At 36.2% G+C, this 21,373-nt stretch overlaps 1 protein-coding gene across 2 annotated transcripts in view; it reads left to right on the top strand.

Annotated features, from left to right (window-relative positions):
* The window catches only part of USP32 (ubiquitin specific peptidase 32), a 242,486-nt gene that overhangs the window by 192,276 nt on the left and 28,837 nt on the right, over window positions 1–21,373 (top strand). Inside the window, exons 14-25 of one of the 2 annotated variants that reach the window (XM_047080906.1) lie at window positions 358–533; window positions 1,555–1,695; window positions 6,873–6,990; window positions 10,833–10,987; window positions 12,458–12,539; window positions 13,344–13,418; window positions 14,199–14,337; window positions 14,543–14,648; window positions 17,117–17,290; window positions 18,010–18,184; window positions 18,875–19,026; window positions 20,248–20,359. In XM_047080906.1, coding sequence (XP_046936862.1) covers window positions 358–533; window positions 1,555–1,695; window positions 6,873–6,990; window positions 10,833–10,987; window positions 12,458–12,539; window positions 13,344–13,418; window positions 14,199–14,337; window positions 14,543–14,648; window positions 17,117–17,290; window positions 18,010–18,184; window positions 18,875–19,026; window positions 20,248–20,359 — 1,605 coding nt within the window. Of the gene's footprint in view, window positions 1–357; window positions 534–1,554; window positions 1,696–6,872; window positions 7,033–10,832; window positions 10,988–12,457; window positions 12,540–13,343; window positions 13,419–14,198; window positions 14,338–14,542; window positions 14,649–17,116; window positions 17,291–18,009; window positions 18,185–18,874; window positions 19,027–20,247; window positions 20,360–21,373 lie in introns of both variants that reach the window. The other variant, XM_047080905.1, reaches the window with a different exon arrangement.

Genomic DNA, 21,373 nt, shown 5'->3' with positions numbered 1-21,373 from the left:
TATAGGTGGAAGAGAAGAATTAAAGGTGACTGTGTGAGAGCCCAGCTATTTGGCCATACTTCTTTTCCTGTCAAAGGATGTGTAATTCTTGTGACTTACTAGATATTTTAGGAGGTTGGCCAAATGTCCATTTGGTAACAGTTTTTAAAGCTTTTCTTCCACCTAGTGTTATGCTAGGTGTTTTCCAGAAAGAATACATGTATATTTCCTATCTTCTACAGAGTTATCAGAATATTATACTGTGCTGACTGACATGCCAACACAAAAATAGCATAATACATGGACACTGAGTTCATATCTTCAAGCCTATGTATAATAACTAAAAATAAAGAGATTCCATCCTCTTTTCCCTTACAGGCTTTCTGTATTCTGCCACACCAGGGGCAGATATGTGCTTTGCTCGACAGCATAACACTTCTGACAACAACAACCAATGTTTGCTAGGAGCCAATGGGAACATTTTGTTGCATCTCAGTCCTCAGAAACCAGGGGCTATTGATAACCAGCCATTAGTAACTCAAGAACCAGTAAAGGTAAGTGATTTGACATCTACTTAAAATAATTCTCTTTCAAGTGGCAAATAAATTCCTTTCTAGAGGTTTTAACACATAGCACAACATTCATACATTCATGATTCACTTAATTAACCTGGTGTAGATGGATATCTCTGCATAGTACACATCTGTGAGAATATTTTATGATTTAGAGAATATTTTATGATATAGAAGCAGTAGTAATCTTTAAAAGTATTCTTGGGGGGCGCCTGGGTGGCGCAGTCGGTTAAGCGTCCGACTTCAGCCAGGTCACGATCTCGCAGTCCGGGAGTTCGAGCCCCGCGTCGGGCTCTGGGCTGACAGCTCAGAGCCTGGAGCCTGTTTCCGATTCTGTGTCTCCCTCTCTCTCTGCCCCTCCCCCGTTCATGCTCTGTCTCTCTCTGTCCCAAAAATAAATAAACGTTGAAAAAATAAAAAAATAAAAAAGTAAAGTATTCTTGGGGCACCTGGGTGGCTCAATCGGTTAAGAGTCTCACTTTGGCTCAGGTCATGATCTTGCAGTTTGTGAGTTTGAGCCCTGCATCAGGCTCTGTGCTGACAGCTCAGAGCCTGGAGCCTGCTTTGGATTCTGTCTCCTTCTCTCTCTGCCCCTCACCACTTGTGCTCTGTCTCTCTGTCTCTCAAAAATAAATAAATGTAAAAAAAAAAAAAAATTCTTAGGACAGCTATTGTGAAAATGTAGTTTTATGTGTATGTGGAATTTTTTTTTCCTAAAATAATATTTTATACTGTGTTTGAAAGAAATCTGTGAAAACCAGTCTTATTTCCAGATGCTCTAATGATTTTTCAAATAATTTGCCTTGAGTTATCTTCCTTAAATAATTTATTTTGAAAGTTAAAAATAAAAATCTCTTATAGAAAATTCACTTTTTTCCCAGTAACATAAAACTGAGTCGTGACATATGTGTTTGTTCTCCTGTGTCTAGGTTATGTTAAAACACAAGACTCTGTAAATACTAAAAATACTAAAAATCAACATTTGTGTTCCATTCTTTCTAAGGCTACATCGTTAACACTAGAAGGAGGACGATTAAAACGAACCCCACAGCTGATCCACGGAAGAGATTATGAAATGGTTCCAGAACCTGTGTGGAGAGCACTTTATCACTGGTATGGAGCAAACCTGGCCCTTCCTAGACCTGTAAGTATAACTAGTAGTGCTTTATCTAAGGAACAGTCCTAGTTTGGGTCTTCTGTTACTTTTCTATATGAATTTCACTATCCACAAATTAGTTCTTACCTGTGACAGCAGAATACTCAGTACCTGTAAATTAGTTGAACAAAATTTATGTTCCTTTTACATGTATTCATTCATTTGTTCAGACATTTACTGAGCACTGTATTAGGTACCAACTCTTCAGTGATGTGTTTATGGGAGTGTGTGGCTACATGGAGTGGAGAGAATAGTCACTGAATTAAGTAAAGTCAAGGATATTATGAGGCTAGGCTATTAAATAAGTCATCCACATAAACACAGACTTTAGGATAATGCAGGACTTAGGCTGAGCAGAAGTCTGAAAGCCGGTGCCAGAAAGTTCAGCGAATATAGAGGAAGTGGTGTAGTAGTTACTTCTGAAACTGTAATTTGCATTAACCACACAGGCATCCAGTTAGGGATTGATTCTTCCCATAGCTGTTGGTGGATTTTTGTGTTTTGTCTTTTTGAAGGAAGGACACAAAAATGATCACAACAAATGATAACAGGAATTCAAGGCTTGTGAATGCTGATTGTTGCCATTACTAGGATGAGTCATTCAGAGCATAAATAAAATGTTCTAAAATAATTTAAAAGACTTGAAGTATATAATATCAAAATATTAATGAGTTTACTATACAACATCTGTTGTGCTTATACAGTAAACAACAGGACTCATTACCCTGAATACTTTGCATTGTCAATGCAGTAAAATACTTTGTAAAAAGGTTCTTTTTGTAGATCAAGAAACACTCTTCCTTCATACAATGTCTGAGATAGAACTTTCTTTTTTTAAGCGTTTATTTATTTATTTTGAGAGAGAGCGTGTGTGAGCAGGGGGCGGGCAGAAAGACAGGAAGAGAGAGAGGGTCCCAAGCTGACAGCATGGAGTCCAGTGCGGGGCTCAATACCACAAACCATGTGGTCATGACCTGAGCCGAAATCAGCAGTTGGACACTTAACCGACTGAGCCACCAAGGCAGCCCCAAGATAGAACTTGCCCCAAGATAGAACTTTCTTATACTAGGAAAGTTTGCATGGATGAGATACAGTTACTTAGATCACTTCTAAAAAGAGTAAAATCTGCTATAAAGCTCTAGTGTATAATTTTGATGTTGATTTTGAGTTATTAATAATTATGTTTATTAAAAATTGTGTTTAAGTTGGAATCAGGAATTTAGTATTGTGTTTCTTGGCTCCAAAAGTTTCCTACTGTATTTGTCATCAGGACCCCTAGACAGATACATATAAATATGAATATACATATATATACTATATGTACTTTATCTATATTCTTTATATATACTTTATTGGGAGGTGGGGTAGTCCTTCATTTAGTCACTTAATTTCTGGGACTTTCCTGCTGTATCTTAAAAAAAATTTTTTTTAATGTTTTTATTCATTTTTGAGAGACAGATACAGAGCACTAACAGGGGAGGCACAGAGAGAGAGGGAGATAGAATCTGAAGCAGGCTCCAGGCTCTGAGCTGTCAGCACAGAGCCCAACACAGTTGAAACCACGAACCTTGAGATCATGACCTGAGCCAAAGTTGGACACTTAACTGACTGAGCCACCCAGGCACCCCTTAATTTCTGGGACTTTCCTGCTGTATCTTAATATTCTATATCTACAGGGAAAACATTGTTGATAATTATGTTTGACACATATATACTTTGATGTTTTAGAGGCTGCCTAGATTTGGATTACCAGCGTTCCAATCTCTAAATCCCAGTGTCCTCCTCTGTAAAATGAAGATAACAATATCTACTTCATTAGAGTTTTGATAATTAAATAATATGTATGATTAGGACAGCATCTGATTTATAGTAAGTGGTCAGTAAATATTGACTATTGCTAATATTATCATCATCATCATTATAATTATTAAATGAGTTTTTCAGAGCCCCATGCAAGGTCATGTTTTTACCTTGAGGTCAGACAAATATTAAAGTAATTTTACTAGATCAAAGCTGCATTTACTGGCTTAATAGTATTTTTTTTAATCTCTAAATTTGCCTGCTTACAGGAAAAAGTGCTGTAAAAAAATTTAAATATGGTGTTTTCAGGTAGAGAATACTAAATGTATTGCCATGGCAAGGTTAAAAATTAATGTTTTTCACCTTCATACTTATATAAGTCATACTATTTATTTAAATAATATCTTTGGGGCACCTGGGTGACTCAGTCAGTTGAGCGTCCGACTCTTGATTTCAGCTCATGTCATGATTTCACAGTTGTGAGATCGAGCCCGACATTGGGCTCTGCACTGAGTGTGGAGCCTGCTTAAGATTGTCTGTCTCTCTCTGTCTCTCTCTCTCCTCCCCCCCCCACCCACTCTGCCCTTCTCCCCTGCTATGTTCACTCTTTCTCTCTCTAAATAAAATGCAAATTATTAAAGTATATAGATACATATACACACCAAGGGGGCACCTGGGTGGCTCAGTCAGTTGAACGTCCGACTTCAGCTCAGATCATGATCTCATGGTTTGGGAGTTCCAGCCTCACGTTGACTCTCTGTTGACAGTGTGTACCCTGCTTCAGATCCACTCTCTCCCCCTCTCTCTGCACCTTCTCTGTTCGTGCTCACTCTCTCTCAAAAATAAATAAAAATATTTTTAAAAAATATTTAATTTGTACATGTTGTACATGCTCAGTGATAAGTGACACACACAAAAAAACAAAGAAATAAAAATAATGCCAAATCCTACTACTTAAAAGATAACCACTATTAACATTTTGGTGTGTATCTTTCTAAGCAGTGTGCATTCCTCTGTGCCTACTCATACATATACATATGTAAGTAGATATGTGTGGGTAATTTTATGAAATTGAATCATCTTATACCTGATGTTTTGTGACCTGCTATTTTCAATCTAACATAGATGCTGTGGATATCATTCTAGGTCAGTAAATCTAGATCTGTACCATTATTTTCAGTAATTGCATAGTGTTCCTTTATATACTTTGCATACATATACACTTGCATATGTACATAAATCATAATTTATTAACCAATCACCTACTGATAGGCATTTAGTTTGCCTCTAGCACCTAATTGTTAAAAAAAATTTCTGGAAAAAAAAATTTCTGGCGAGTGTTTTCTTTCCCAACATGGTGTGGTGATCTCTTTACGGTAAATTCCTGCAAATGGAATTGCATCTGTTGTTTGCAGTTGTCACTGAGGTTAAGAAGTTCAAAGACGAGAATAATTAAAATGTAAATAAATGTGTTTTGTATGTTTGTACATAAGAATTTGTTAATTTGTAATTTGCTCACAAAAGCACTTTTATCTTGGCAAGCAAGATGGGCATTATAAAAACTACTTCATTATCAGTTCAGATTCTGCCAAAGGTATGTTTTTATATAACTTTACAACTACAGATACTGTTATTATTTTTTTTATTTAAGTAATCTCTCCCTACCCCGAGACCAAGGGGTAACATGTTCCTCTGAGCCAGGCAGGTGCCCCAGATACTGAATTATTAATTTTTCCTCAAATCATGTAAAACTGAAACCATAAGAATGATGGTTGGTTTTGTAGCTGTCAGTGCCTGTTTAGAAGTGGACAGACTTCTTCTAGCAGTCTTAGAGGAGAATACCAGGGAGAGAGTTACTGCTTATCATTTAAATAGGATTTGATAAACCTCCCAAGTGGAGCTTTTCGAGTGCCATACTATAGCCTGTCAGAATTTTAAGAAAAAGTACTAAAAGTGTGGTTTGTATCATTGTTTTTATCTGGTTCTTTACTGCCCCCTCTTGGTGTTGAAAAATGCTCTATTGCAGAAAACACTGGTTACTAGGGCAGAGGGAAATAAAATAAAGCCTGATCACTAGAGACTGTTAAACATTATGTAGGATTTTATGTTTTAAAGAGTGTTAATTCTGCTATCCTTTTGGAATACTAATTTGATAATGTTCAACTCTTAAAATTCATAGAGCAATATTTTTATAATGAAATGTTTTCCTGTATCTTTGGGCTGGCAAACACATTATTGCAGGGGATTACTGAGAAATTCTGTTTCTTTTTTTTTTTTTTAAGGTTTATTTATTTTGAGAGAGAGAGTACAAGCGAGGGAAGGGCAGAGAGAACAAGAGAGAGAGAGAATCCCAAGCAGGTTTTGTGCTGTCAGCACGGAGCCTGATACTGGGCTTGATCCCACAAACCGTGAGATCCTGACCTGAGCCAAAATCAGGAGTCAGATGTTTAACTGACTGAGCCACCCAGGTGCCCCAGAAAAATCCTGTTTCAACAACATAAGTCTTAATTTTGTACATCCAATGTAGTTGTTTTAATCATAGACAAAAATACACTGAACAAACCAGTTACACAGTAGAACATAGATAGCAAATTTTTTTTAAAGGTTTTTTTTTTCTTTTTTTTTTTTTTGAGAGAGCAGGGAAGGTACAGAGGAGGGAGAGAATCCCGAGCAGGCACAGAGCCTGATATGGGTGGGGCCTATTCTCATAAATGGTGAAATCATGACTTGAGCCAAAATCAAGCCAGTCGCCCAACCAACTGGGCCACCCAGGTGCCCCTAGATAGAAAATTTTTATATGAAAACATTTTTATCCTAAGTAATAAATAAAAATTGAAGCAAATTTATTATATTCTTTATTGAAGAAATAAGGTGTTTTCAAATGATGTCCAATGATAAGGTTTTATGAGAGAAGCACATTCATAGGTTTCTGAGAATGTTGTAAAATAAATGTTCATACATTTCGGAGAATATCTTATGAGAGAAGTACGTTCATACACTTCTAAGAAAATTGCTACGCTTTGGCAAAAGGACTTGTAGTTAATGATACGACCTTCCATACTTTTTGACTTATACCTCTAGTCCTAGGAATTTGTCCGTGGAGCTCCTGGGTGGCTCTGTCGGTTAAGCGTCCAATTCTTGATTTCAGCTCAGGTAATGATCTTGCGGTTCGTGGGTTCGAGCCCCACACCAAGCTCTGCGCTGACACTAGGGAGCCTACTTGGGATTCTCTCTCTCCCACACTCTCTCTGCCCTTCCCTTGTTCGCTCTAAATACATACATACATACATCTCAGAAATTAGATAAAAATGACAAATTTTGTTTCTTCTTTTATAGTGATCACATTATATCTTTTATGACAACAGGTAATCAAGAATAGCAAGACAGAAATCCCAGAGCTAGAGTTATTTCCTCGATATCTTCTCTTCCTAAGACAGCAGCCTGCCACTCGGACACAGCAGTCTAACATCTGGGTGAATATGGGTATGATGAGCCTGAGAATGTTTCCTCAGCATTTACCAAGAGGTAACTTAAGAATGCAGCAAGAATACCATGCATTTGTTGAAACAAACAAACAAACAAAACCCAAGTTGCTCGAAGTCTGGTGCCACTGTACTAATACACATTCCCATCTGCTTTCATTCATAATCAGTAAATCATCAATGGGGCTTAGATCTATGGTCATGCGCAAGACTAGATGGGGTAGTGGCAAAATCTCAGCAGCAAACTGAGAAGAGTTGTTTCTTTTTCTGGCTAGTCAACATACAAAGAAAATAAATAGAAATATATTTCATATACTTATTTTCTTTGAAAACCATCCATTGTAAATTATTTCCTTGACCTAAGGTAAAATCTGTCAGTCTGTGACTGACTATCTAATCTTTTCACCTCCACTCAAATATCTGAAAGTAATTTCTTTTGAAGTATCATATTTTTGTTTGTTGGTTGGTGTTTTGGGGGACTTTTTTTGAGAAAACATGATACATTTCTCATGCTTGGCCCACAGAGCCTTTATAAGAAGACAGATAATATATATAAAATGAAGGATATATTTTTGAAAACTAAAATGATACATTGGTTTTGAAAAATATCAAGCCTATCAAAATGACATAAAAGTTCCCATTTTGATGTATTACATACAAAAAGTTCCCCCTTGATTTCTCTGTTATGTTAAATTTTATTGACAGGCAGGACTTGCCTTGTGCTTTTACTTTGCAAATATTTGACATTGTTCTTCAGCAGAAGTAATGAGTTCATCCATTTACACAAAATCTCAGACTTTGTGTTAATAATGCCACAATGTTATTATAATTAATATAACTTAGTATGTAAGAACCCAAACCAACTCTATAATCACTATCATCCCTCCCTTGAAATTAAATAGAATTAGTTTTATGCCTTTCTTAAAGGTTATATTCAAATTATATATGGAGATTCTTATACATATTGTTTGGTAAGAATTATAGCAAAGCATTGGCTTCTACCTAACCAAATTTTGTCTTTGGGGAAAATGTCAAAATCAAGGAACAGTGAAATAGAATCACTGTGAAACATTCTTGATTTAATTTTCCATTGAATAAAAGTATTTGCCTTGCTTCCATGGCACCCTAGCATATATTTTTTTCAATTCTCTTTGAAAGATAACATGAGAGGAAAAATGTGTTGTTGTGCTTTTAGTAAGTATTCTTTGTAACTCTTGTGCTGATCCTAGATTTTTGCTGCTTCTGTAAATTCCACTAGATTTGTTGGTGCTATTCAAAAACACAAAAGTATGTGTAATAAGTGGCTGCCTGCTTAATGAGCTATGCTATAAAAACTGTCTAGAATTCAAATAAATTTCTTATGTGGTTTAAGACCATAGAAATTGACTTGGACACTACATTTGCAAATGCTTTTGAATCCTAGAACTGGGTAGTTATTGCTCTAAATTTATTCTTAATTTGAAATTTTTATTCCTTACTAATTAGTTCTGAAATCAATCATTAATCATTTTGAAGTTTGTAAAAAAGATGCTTTCTTGCTGTAATCTTATAACTAATCCTCTGATGTATAATTGGAGAAATTTGCTCTATTACTTTCTGTTAGGAATTATTCTTTGCTCACTGATGATTGTAAAAGATTTGCTATGCTGTGTGTTTAAAATTGATCATGGTTGGGTTTTGTTCTGCTGTAACATAGTTTTCATCTTTCTTCTTACTCAATGTATTAAGGGTTATTTACTAGGCTCTTTTACTGCTTTTGAAGTGACAGATGTACAAACCATGTTTAAAGCCTTCAATGTAGCCTTTTTGACAGAGAAAGCTACAGAGGCCTTTGTTTCTTATATGATTTTTCAACCTATTGTAGGTGAGTGAATTCTTTTTGGAAGTTCTTTAAAAAGTGGATGATACCAATACTTTTCTCTGCTTTGTTTAGTAGATGAAGACTTACATGCATTTAATAAGGGGAAAAAAGCTAAGTCTCCATTGAATGGGTAGAAAATTGCCTGGCATGTATACTTGTACCCTAGGTGGATTATATTGATATGCTAAGGGGTTTTTTGTTTTGTTTTGGGTTGTTCAGTAAACTATAACATGCTATATAGCTAGAGAGGACCATTTTAAGCTACAACTCTTGCCTGGGTTTTTGGCTGAAAAATTAACCAGGGTTTAGTAGATTGTTTTAGCAAACGATTTTTGACTTCCATAATCCCTTGTCATTTCATCCACCTTCTCTTTTGAAGTATGTGGTTAAACTTCATATATTCTTTCTTTACTTTTCACTCTTTTCCCTTGCTGCCATTGTTTTTGTTTCTTGAGCCCTCTAGGAATTAAAGATCATGTCTGCTATCTTCTTACTGGGCAGGCAGGCCATACGGTTTTCCTCCTACCTTTTCAGCAGGGCGATTTTTTTTTTTTTTTTTTTTTATTCACAGGAAGGTTCTTGATTTCACTTTTAACTCCACTTGGTAGAGTGTATGCCTACTTAGAATTCTAAACAAAAGTTTCTTATCTAATTGTACTAATGTGCCAGGTTATCGGGGCACTTAATGACTGAGAATGATAGGGTTAGTAATTCACAGATAGTTTATTTTAAGAAATTGGGTCAGGGGGTGCCTGGGTGGCTCAGTCAGTTAAGCATTTAACTCTTAATCTTGACTCAGGTCATGATCTCACAGTTTGTGGGATTGAGCCCCACGTCAGGCTCTGTCCGCCCTGACAATGTGGAGCCTGCTTGGGATTCTCTCTCTCCCTCTGTCCTTCCCTCAGTCACGCTCTCTTGCTCTCTTTCTCAAAATAAATAAACTTTAAAAAAAGGGAGAAAGTGGGTCAGGTTGCTAAGTAACAAAAATTCAACCAAGGAAATTTTAAAGATCTAATTGGCTTTATTAATCAATTTATGAATTTGGCAGCATCCCGTCTAGCAAGTAGTAGGGAGCTCCCAAGGGCTTACAAAAAAGGAAGGGTTTTTAAAGGTAGAGAGGGAGTGGAAAAAGGGAAACTATTAGCAAAGATTCCACTGTTTTAGGCAAGGTCTCTCTCTTAAGGGGAATGGTAGGAGTCTATCAGTAAATTTCCTAGTACTGACAAAGAAATTCCTATGTTGACTGGTTAAAGGTTACATTTCTGGGGGTTTGAAACTGCAGTTAGGTTAGGTTTTAAGTCCTGGTTTATTGACTTAAGGCTTTAACCTAAGTGATGCCATTTTGGGCCAGTGGTTTTCTTTTCAATGAATCCAGTTAACTGTGGAATTCAAATCCAGTCCCATATTATCTTCCCCATTCTTACACTGAATTTTGGTTTTGCTATTGCATGTAACCCTGCCGAGGACAGCCAAGATACCAGAGTCAATTGTTGATACATGCCACCTTTCTTGGGATCCAAATACTGCCTGTTAATTTGGGCCTCTGATTTTGTTGCTCCTCCTTTCAAAGTTAAGACTGACTTTAAACTTACTTTAACACAGTTGGTCCCCTGTCTTCATTTTACAGCTTTATTTTAAAGCTTCTTCTTTTTTTTTTAATGTTAATTTATTTTTGACAGAGACGGTGTGAATGGGGGAGGGGCAGACAGAGGGAGACACAGAATCTGAAGCAGGCTCCAGACTCCGAGCTGTCAGCACAGAGGCTGACGTGGGGCTCGAACCCACAAACCACGAGATCATGACCTGAGCCGAAGTCGGATGCTTAACTAAGACACCCAGGCACCCCTAAAGCTTCTTAATTTTTAAAATTATTAAAGCTATAATTCTCATTTCTCATCATTATTTTCTGAAATAGTCATTGCTGATCAGGGAGCTCTTTTTTATATCTGCCGTTTTCCTTATCATGATTACTATGACCATAGGAAATGTACCTTCTCCGAATGCGCCCTTAAAGCGGGTCTTAGCCTATACAGGCTGTTTTAGTCGAATGCAGACCATCAAGGAAATTCATGAATATCTATCTCAGAGGCTACGCATCAAAGAGGAAGATATGCGTCTGTGGCTGTACAACAGTGAGGTAAGTCATCTCCTGCTGTAAGGTAATTTATATACACATGTTGAAAAGAATCAAATGGTACAAAAGTATATAGTGAAAATTCTTTGTTCCCAACCTCTGACCTCTATCTCCCACTTTCCTCAGAGGCAGTGCTATTAAATGCTTGTATGTTCTTCCTAATATATGCAGTGTGTTTTCAGATTATACTTTGAAATTGGATCATAAATAGTTTTAACCAGTTCTGTATTCCATTGTTCCCTCTTTGTAACATCCTCCTATGATCACCATTGAGAGACAGTATGGTATAATAGTGAATAGCACGATTCCTGGAACCACACTGCCAGGGGTTAATCTTGTCTCTGCCACTTTAGCTGTATAACCCAGAGCAAGTTACTTAACTGTCTCAATTATCTCATGAGTAAACAGGCAAAATAATAGATCTCGCTTAGAATTAAATGACTTAACTTTGTGAGCACTTTAAATAGGGCGAGCATAGGGGCGCCTGGGTGGCTCAGTCGGTTAAGCGTCCGACTTCGGCTCAGGTCACGATCTCGCGGTATGTGAGTTCGAGCCCCGCGTCGGGCTCTGTGCTGACTGCTCAGAGCCTGGAGCCTGTTTCAGATTCTGTGTCTCCCTCTCTCTCTGACCCTCCCCCGTTCATGCTCTGTCTCTCTCTGTCTCAAAAATAAATAAACGTTAAAAAAAAAAAATTTAAATAGGGCGAGCACAAACAAAAACGTGTAATTGTCCTGTATGATTTTATATTTTGGTTCTTTTTTTAAAATATTTATTTTTGAGAGAGACAAAGAGGACACGAGCGGGGAGGGGCAGAGAGAGAGAGGGAGACACAGAATCCAAAGCAAGCTTCAGGCTCTGAGCTGTCAGCACAGAGCCCAACACAGGCTCGAACTCACAAGCTGTGAGATCATGACCTGAGCCAGAGAGACAGAGAGGACATGAGAGGGGAGGGGCAGAGAGAGAGAGAGGGAGACACAGAATCCAAAGCAGGCTCCAGACTCTGAGCTGTCAGCACAGAGCCCAACACAGGCTCAAGCTCATAAGCCATGAGATCATGACCTGAGCCAAAATCAGATGCTTAACCAACTGAGCCACCCAGACACCCCTAGTTTTGGTTCACAAACATGTTTACTGAATTTCATACCAGGTACTAGAGAAAAGTTCTGTAAGTGCTTCAGAAAATCTAAATCTCAGTGAATTTTGGTTTGATGTATGGTGAGTCTTCTGATCTCCCCAAAATTCTGTTATAACTTTGTTTTAGAGACATAAAGTATTTGTTTATGAAGTTGACATTGTTTTTCTCTCATGTTGCCAACTAAATTATTAATATTTCTGAACAACTATAATATCCACATATCTGTCACATAAGTTATAGAACTTCAAGGATGTGTTTGTCATTCATTTTTATTTTATTTCCATTTTGTTTTAAATTTAGTAATCAATTTAACAAAAACATTTCCTCCTCCTTACCAGAATTACCTTACTCTTCTGGATGATGAGGATCATAGATTGGAATATTTGAAAATCCAGGATGAGCAGCATCTGGTAATTGAAGGTACAAGATGGAAGCATGCATCTATATTAGATTTTAGGGAAAGAATTTAAGGTTTAGTTACTCAATAATTCATTTTATAATTTTTCTAACTATTATAGTAAAGAAAAACTATTAAGGTCTTATGTAATCCTACATACTATCAAGATTGCTTTAAAAGAAAAATATGTCTACATTCATTGGCTGGCAATGGATGGAAATGGTGGGTAGAAACAAGTGAATTCGGTTATAAATTTACAAAATTTCTTAGAAATTTCAAGCTGCCTTTTTTGAGTTTGAGTAAGAAAACTAACTTTCTGGCACAGTTAGTGGCACAGGCTTTCATTAGTCATCAATACTGGTCACTCACCAACAGAGCTTACTTGTATATTCACATATACATTTACATAGTGGCATGCATGCGTCATTGAAAATTTAAAATGTATCTTTTCCCATCAAGATTTTTGGAAACATTGCTAGCTGCCTTTGTATTAAAATAGAGTTTTACTCTAACAGTTGTCACAATTTAAGAAGGAATTGTGATAATTCTAATGCATTGAGTTTAAGAGCTTTAATTACATTTATCAATACTTGAGTATAATTTTAATTCAGGCAGGTAATTGAGGGAATAGCTTACTAATGAATTCTAATTAAGTGACTGTAAAGTCCCCAATATAGAGTTGGAATAGTTTTAGAATCAGTTACAAAATTAACCCCTTTTTTTCAGTTTCTGGTTTATTTAGAAATAAACTCTTTTCAAAAAAAAAAAAAAACAGAAGCAATTAAATGGATATAGATAAGAAATTAACACATTTTCTGTCTTTCCAGTTCGCAACAAAGATATGAGTTGGCCTGAGGAAATGTCCTTTATAGCAAACAGTAGTAAAATAGATAGACACAAGGGTAAGTCTCTGATGTATTATTTTTAAAGAGATGATCTTAAAAGTCGTCTTCTTCTTCTTCCTCTTCTTCTTCCTCTGCTTATGCTCCTCCTCCTCCTCCTTCTTTTTTTTTTTTTTTTTAATTTTCTTATCTATTGAAGTGTTAACAACTTTTGGCCCTCTAGTTCAAAAGTGAACTAGTTCCCCTTTTACTTTACTTTTTCCTGAAGCATCACATTTTTTCTAACCTCACAATTAAATAATTTATATCTTTTTAAAGACCCGATACTAGGAGAGAATTGTTTGAATTCTAAAAAACTATCATAGCAGGGGTGCCTGGGTGGCTTAGTCAGTTAAGCATCCAACTTCAGCTCAGATCATGATCTCACAGTCCGTGAGTTTGAGCCCCGCGTCAGGCTCTGTGCTGACAGCTCAGAGCCTGGGGCCTGCTTCGGATTCTGTGTCTCCCTCTCTCTCTGCCCCTGCCCTGCTCATGTTCTGTCTCTCTCTGTCTCAAAAATAAATAAAAACATTTAAAAAAATTAAAAAAAAAAACTATCATAGCAGTTAAAGAGAATCATTGCTACTTTTAAATCACAAATGAACTTGGATTATCATGATTGCCAGTGACATCCCATGAAAAACCTTCTCTACTTTTAGCATCCCAAGACTGGATAAAGAAGTATTAGCTCCATTTAGCCAACTGAAAGAATTTTAAAAATCTTTGCATCAAATACAAGTAACTGTTTGGTCTGTGACATCTTACTATAGCTAAGCTTCTTTCTCATATTGTTTGTTCCAGTTCCCACAGAAAAAGGAGCCACAGGTCTGAGTAACCTGGGAAACACATGCTTCATGAACTCAAGCATCCAGTGTGTTAGTAACACACAGCCACTGACACAGTATTTTATCTCAGGGAGACATCTTTATGAACTCAACAGGTAATAATATTTCCTGATTCATTGCTCTCTCTTTATAATTTTGATATGAACCCAAAAGTCTTATTTGCCCTAGTTAGTATGAAATGAGGGGAAAGACATACTTGTTTAAAAAAGATATTTTGATGTGAGAAAATAGATGCTAGGCATTTCTGTGATTGTGATTTATGAGAATCTTTGGCAAAAATTCTCCTCTTTAAACTTCTAGGACAAATCCCATTGGTATGAAGGGGCATATGGCTAAGTGCTATGGGGATTTAGTACAGGAACTTTGGAGTGGAACTCAGAAGAATGTCGCCCCATTAAAGCTTCGGGTAAGCAGATTAACATAATATGAAAGTATTTAAGTCCTAAGCAGTTGTTTAAGTAATTCTTTTTCTCCACATGCTTTTTATGTTTAGCTTTTTTAGTTTTAGTTTAACTAATGTTTTTTAGATCCTTCACTAGACATAGATGTCAAATACTTTTACTTGTTCAGATGTATGCAAAATACTGGGAAACAAAGTCACAGTCTAAATTTGGAATGTCGGGGCGCCTGGGTGGCGCAGTCGGTTAAGCGTCCAACTTCAGCCAGGTCACGATCTCGCGGTCCGTGAGTTCGAGCCCCGCGTCAGGCTCTGGGCTGATGGCTCGGAGCCTGGAGCCTGTTTCCGATTCTGTGTCTCCCTCTCTCTCTGCCCCTCCCCCGTTCATGCTCTGTCTCTCTCTGTCCCAAAAATAAATAAACGTTGAAAAAAAAAAATTAAAAAAAAAAAATAATAAAAATAAATTTGGAATGTCATTCAGTTTACTAATTTATCAGGTATCTTACTTGTATGTATAGTAAATCTTCCATTGTTAGTCCTTTACTATTAACAGTATTCTAACTGCAAGATATACCTCTGAGTCTAGTTAATAATACTCCATATATTTTTGACATTACTAAAGTAATTAATTCTATCTGTAGAATTTAAAAAAACTGAAAGAATGTAATTACTGAAATTCATGGATACAAATTTTGCATTAATATCATATGTAGTAAAGTTAGGGTTATTTTTTATCTTTATTTAAAAACAATACAAAAACTTTTTAGTTTAAAATTAATAATCATAATAGCTAAAAATTTGACTACTTAACCACTTCCAGGCACTATTCTTTTTTTTTTTTTTTTCAATATATGAAGTTTATTGTCAAATTGGTTTCCATACAACACCCAGTGCTCATCCCAAAAGGTGCCCTCCTCAATACCCGTCACCCACCCTCCCCTCCCTCCCACCCCCCATCAACCCTCAGTTTGTTCTCAGTTTTTAAGAGTCTCTTATGCTTTGGCTCTCTTCTACTCTAACCTCTCTCTTTTTTTTTTCCCTTCCCCTCCCCCATGGGTTTCTTTAAGTTTCTCAGGATCCACATAACAGTGAAACCATATGGTATCTGTCTTTCTCTGTATGGCTTATTTCACTTAGCATCACACTCTCCAGTTCTATCCATGTTGCTACAAAGGGCCATACTTCATTCTTTCTCATTGCCACATAGTACTCCATTGTGTATATAAACCACAATTTCTTTATCCATTCATCAGTTGATGGACATTTAGGCTCTTTCCATAATTTGGCTGTTGGTGAGAGTGCTGCTATAAACATTGGGGTACAAGTGCCCCATGGATCAGTACTCCTGTATCCCTTGGGTAAATTCCTAGCAGTGCTATTGCTGGGTCATAGGGTAGGTCTATTTTTAATTTTTTGAGGAACCTCCACACTGTTTTCCAGAGTGGCTGCACCAATTTGTATTCCCACCAACAGTGCAAGAGGGTTCCTATTTCTCCACATCCTCGCCAGCATCTATAGTCTCCTGATTTGTTCATTTTGGCCACTCAGACTGGCGTGAGGTGATATCTGAGTGTGGTTTTGATTTGTATTTCCCTGATGAGGAGCGATGTTGAGCATCTTTTCATGTTCCAGGCACTATTCTAATGATATTTTGTTTGTATTAACTCCTTTAATCTTCTAAATAGTCCTGTAATATAAAGCAATATTATTATCTTCATTTTATGGCTCAGGAAACTAAGGCTCAGAGCAGTTAAATAGTTTGCCCAAGATTACAAGATAGTAAGTCCTCAGAGTTAAACATGAGGCTATTCTGCCTCTAGTAATAAAAGGTTATAAGACTAGATAGGTTAACTGTAAAAGAAAACTGTAACAGGAATTTTTCAATGAAAGCAAATGCTATTTTAATATTTCTGTCTTGGGGTGTCAGGGTGGCTCAGTCAGTTAAGTGTCAAACTCTTGATTTCGGCTCAGGTCATGATCTCACAGTTTCGGGAGTTCAAGCCCCTTATCGGGTTCTGTGCTGACAGTGTGGAGCCTATTAGGGATTATTTCTCCCTCTCCCTTTCTGTCCCCCTCTCCTGCTCACACTGTCTCTGTCTTTCTCAAAATAAAAACCTTAAATATATATATATATACATATATATATATATACATATATATATACACACATATATATTTCTGTCTTTACCTGTGTTAAATAATGTCTGTGTACCTAAAGAACTTTTTGCTTATATGATACTGAACTGGGACACAGAATTAGCCAAAATACTTTTTTGTTTTTCTTCCCTTTTTTTTTTTTTTTTGTCATTTGAAATTAAGACACGAGAGATTTCATGATTATTCCAAATATATTTGCTGAAATGGAGGCAGACTAAATACTCTATCTTCTTATAATGCCTCTGATTGAATTATGGGGCATGTTCATTCCAAATTTTATGGGGTAGCAAATAATGAGTTTGATTCTGTTATATTTATAGTGGACCATAGCAAAATATGCTCCCAGGTTTAATGGGTTCCAGCAACAAGACTCCCAAGAACTTCTGGCTTTTCTCTTGGATGGTCTCCATGAAGATCTTAACCGAGTCCATGAGAAGCCCTATGTGGAACTGAAGGACAGTGATGGCCGACCAGACTGGGAAGTAGCTGCAGAGGTTTGTCGGTTTTGAGTTTCTAATGTAAGCAATAGATAAAATGTTCTGGCCACAGATGTGTGTTGTACAAGTTGAATGCTAACTAAACTATTCTGTGATCAAAATTTTACTATGGAAGTAAAAGAATTTATATTTCTCTGCTTGATTCTTGTTCAGTAATGCCAAAACAAGGCATCTTTAATGAAAAATTTTAAATGTTGCCTTTTTACATTGTAAACTTATGGGAAAGGATGCAGGACTTATTCAGTAGAACTTCAGGAGTCCCCATAATTGCTAAAATGATGTGTACAGTGATGAATATGTATGTTTTATCTGCTCTTTAATGGACAAAGAACTTTAATTCTCATCATTGTTACCATGGTAAGAACAAAAAAATGGGATTTTCCATCTGAATTTAATATCATTTAGGTTGAACAGAAAGAATCACATTCTAATCAAGAACTGGTTTTCTCTCCTATCGCAGTAGGCCAGTACATTTTAAATTACATATTTGAATTGTAAATTTGCAGGCAGAAAGTTTCTGTATCTTAAATGAAGATTAAGGATTATGTTCTTTTTTTTTATTGGAGTATAGTTGACATAATGTTACATTAGTTTCAGAGGGTTATATTCTTGGCATTTAAACCTAAAATATTTAACCAATTTATTTGAATTTATGTAGAAATAATTATTTTTTGAATTTTGAAAAAAGAAAGCTCTCTGATCTTTTTCCTTGCTAGGCATGGGACAACCATCTGAGAAGGAATAGATCGATTGTTGTGGATTTGTTCCATGGGCAGCTGAGGTCCCAAGTCAGATGCAAAACGTGTGGGCATATAAGTGTCCGATTTGACCCTTTCAATTTTTTGTCTTTGCCACTACCAATGGACAGTTATATGCACTTAGAAATAACAGGTAGGTCACAAAGTTCTGAAAATCTACTTAACTTCAATGTCTTCTACATTGATCAGGTAGCCTGAATTTGAATTTCTAAGTATAGTCATTTCTTTATAATGCATTCTCATAGGGGCACCTAGGTGGCTTAGTCAGTTAAGTGTCTGACTTTGGCTCAGGATGATCTCATGGCTCATGGGTTCGAGCCCCATGTCAAGGTCTGTACTGACATCTCAGAGCCTGGAGCCTGCTTTGGATTCTGTATCTCCCTCTCTCTGCCCCCCCCCCCAAATAAACAAACATTATAATGTATTATCATAAAAATTGGTCAGCATGTTATAATCCAACAGTGTAATTTCAGGCAGGAACTCCAGACCCTGGAACATGGGACCACGCCTTGTGCCCATTGATACCTCTGTTAGTTTCAAACATGCCAGAAACTCTTTAAAATCTTACAAAACCACTCACACTTCTATATCAGATGAACATCAAAAAATAATGATTTCACTCAGTATCATCCCTGATGATACAACCATTTCTTGTAGTTTACATGTAAAATAAAAATTCTAGACTGAAACGTTTGCTGTTTCCAAGACACATACACACACACACACACACACACACACACACACACACACACACACACAGTAGAGCTTTCAGTGAAATGTGCATTATATGCATTATACCTAAAAGATGTTTTCTCTTTACTAGTTATTAAGCTGGATGGTACTACCCCTGTACGATATGGACTACGACTGAATATGGATGAAAAGTACACAGGTTTAAAAAAACAGCTGAGCGATCTCTGTGGACTTAAATCAGAACAGATCCTTCTTGCAGAAGTACATGGGTCCAACATAAAGGTAATATTGATTATTCTTTCTAGGATACCCTTGATTCCATCCTTTAAAGATCACAGTTTTCTCAATTAATTATTAAATGACTGAAGGGGATATCAAAACACAACAAAGAATGAACAAAATTTAACAGTTTCCCATCCCTGAAACTTTAAAAAGGGTATCTACCAGCATAAAGAAGTAATAATGATAGTGGCATTAAAAAAAAATTTTTTTTTAACATTTTTATTCGTTTTTGAGAGACAGAGACAAGAGAGTAAGCAGGGAAGGGGCAGAAAGAGAGGTAGACACAGAATCCAAAGCAGGCTCCAGGGAGCTGTCAGCACAGAGCCTGATGCGGGGCTCAAACCCATGACCATGAAATCATGACCTGAGCTGAAGATGAACACTTAACTTAACCAACTGAGCCACCCAGGTACCCTGATAGTGGCATTTTAAAAGAAGAGAAATATAAGCCTAGCGCTATCTGTATGGAGTAATCTAGCTACATCACTACAGTATAGATTTCCCCCAGTGACTACTGCTGTTACACTTTACAGGTTTTTGTATTACCACTCTTACTAGAATTCTTCCTTGGTTAAAGTATTTTACATATTTATAAATGTATGCTTTTACTATTTATTTATGAATATATATACCTCGCCTTTCAACACACTAAGATGTTAGAGAGCAAAGACAAATTGACATAAATCACTTCTTCGTGCATCCCAGCTGGAGAAGCAAGCAATTTAATAAATACATTGCCTGGAACTAATATTACGCTATATACGTATTAACTAGCTAGGATTTAAGTAAAAGCTTGAAAAAAAAATAAATAAAAATTAAAATTAATAAAATAATAATATATTGCCTACCCTCAATTGAACTCCTACCATTGATATTATTCATATTCATCTTTGGGCTTTCTGAACAAACTCCCAACTGATGTTTCCTCATGTGTAATGCAAAGGTAAGATCTCTCTGAGGTTTGGGATTTAGATGCTTGAAATGAAGGACAAAACTTAAGCCATCAGTTATTCAAAACAACTTCTTTCCTATGGAATGGGATAACATGTTTTGTCAGTGAGGTTAGTTTTCAGTCAGTTTATCAAGCTTTCATCTTTTAGCTGTTTGAGAAAAGTTATTCAGTCATTTTGTTTTATTCGTGAAACCATCTAAGACGTTTGTTTCAAATGATTTTCCATTTTATATGAAACATTTCCTCCTTCTCATCCTCTTTTTCTGTAGAATTTCCCTCAAGACAACCAAAAAGTGAGACTCTCAGTGAGTGGATTTTTGTGTGCATTTGAAATTCCCATTCCTGGATCTCCAATTTCAGCTTCTAGTCCAACACAGACAGGTAAGATAGAACTAGTTATTCTCGTTATTTCGGCTTTAAATATTGGCCTAAGGGTTTATATTTATTTGGGCTAAGGATATTCAGGCAAAAGAATTTTGGAGACTGATGGAAACCTTGGTGATCATTTGGCTCAGATTCCTCATTTTTTAGATGAGGAACCTAAAATTCAGGCAATGTAAGTGACAAGCAGATGCTTATTTAACTAAGTCTACCACTGGAATTCAGATCTCTTAATTCTTTTATCTGATACTAACATGGCAACAAATGGTGTGAGAGATATATAATATACTATCAGAGAATAAAACAATAAACATGACAAAAAGAATCTATTTAAGTGGGGGTAGGAAATAACAAAAAAAGAATCTGTTTAATGTGGTTTGATATGGTTATCAATTAAATCTTTTTGACCATTAACATTGTTGGTCTATTCTTCATACTGCTTATAATTAGGTTTATTTCCTGACTATAAAGGGCCTCATAGAGAATGAGGCTCCTCTTGTTGGCACTTAGTAGAGTATTGATAGTGGGTTGATGGATGATTTAATACTGCTTTTTTGTTTAAATAATCACTGTTCAATAGAACTGTCTGCAATGATGGAAATTTTCTGTAATCTTTTCCATCCAATAGAATATTCACAAGTCATATGGACTGTTGAGACTAAGAGAAATACATTTTTAATATAATTTAAATTTAAAACGCATCTTTCATCATTTGTAACAAATATATCACTTTGGTTGGGGGGATGTTGCTAATGGGGAAGGCTTTGCATTTTTGGGGACAAATGCGAAATCTGTACTTTCCTCTTTATCTAAAACTAATCTAAAAAATATTTTTTAAAAACTAAAATGAAAAAAAAAAGGAACATCTAGCTAGAGACTGTTGTTTTCAACTGAACATTTTTAGGGGAATAGAGAAATGAATTCGTAGAGAGGGAAAAGAAAACAAGTGGCAGAACTATTTGTATGTTCAAACTATTTGTAAGAACAAAAAAATGGGATTTTCCATCTGAATTT

Source organism: Lynx rufus, unplaced genomic scaffold (genome assembly GCF_022079265.1).
Source record: "Lynx rufus isolate CCGP_SWC_20201006 ecotype Redwood Valley unplaced genomic scaffold, mLynRuf1.p SCAF_18, whole genome shotgun sequence".
Taxonomy (NCBI): Eukaryota; Metazoa; Chordata; class Mammalia; order Carnivora; family Felidae; genus Lynx; species Lynx rufus.
The sequence above is the reverse complement of the archived record's forward strand: the minus strand, read 5'-3'. Positions and strand labels throughout refer to the sequence as shown.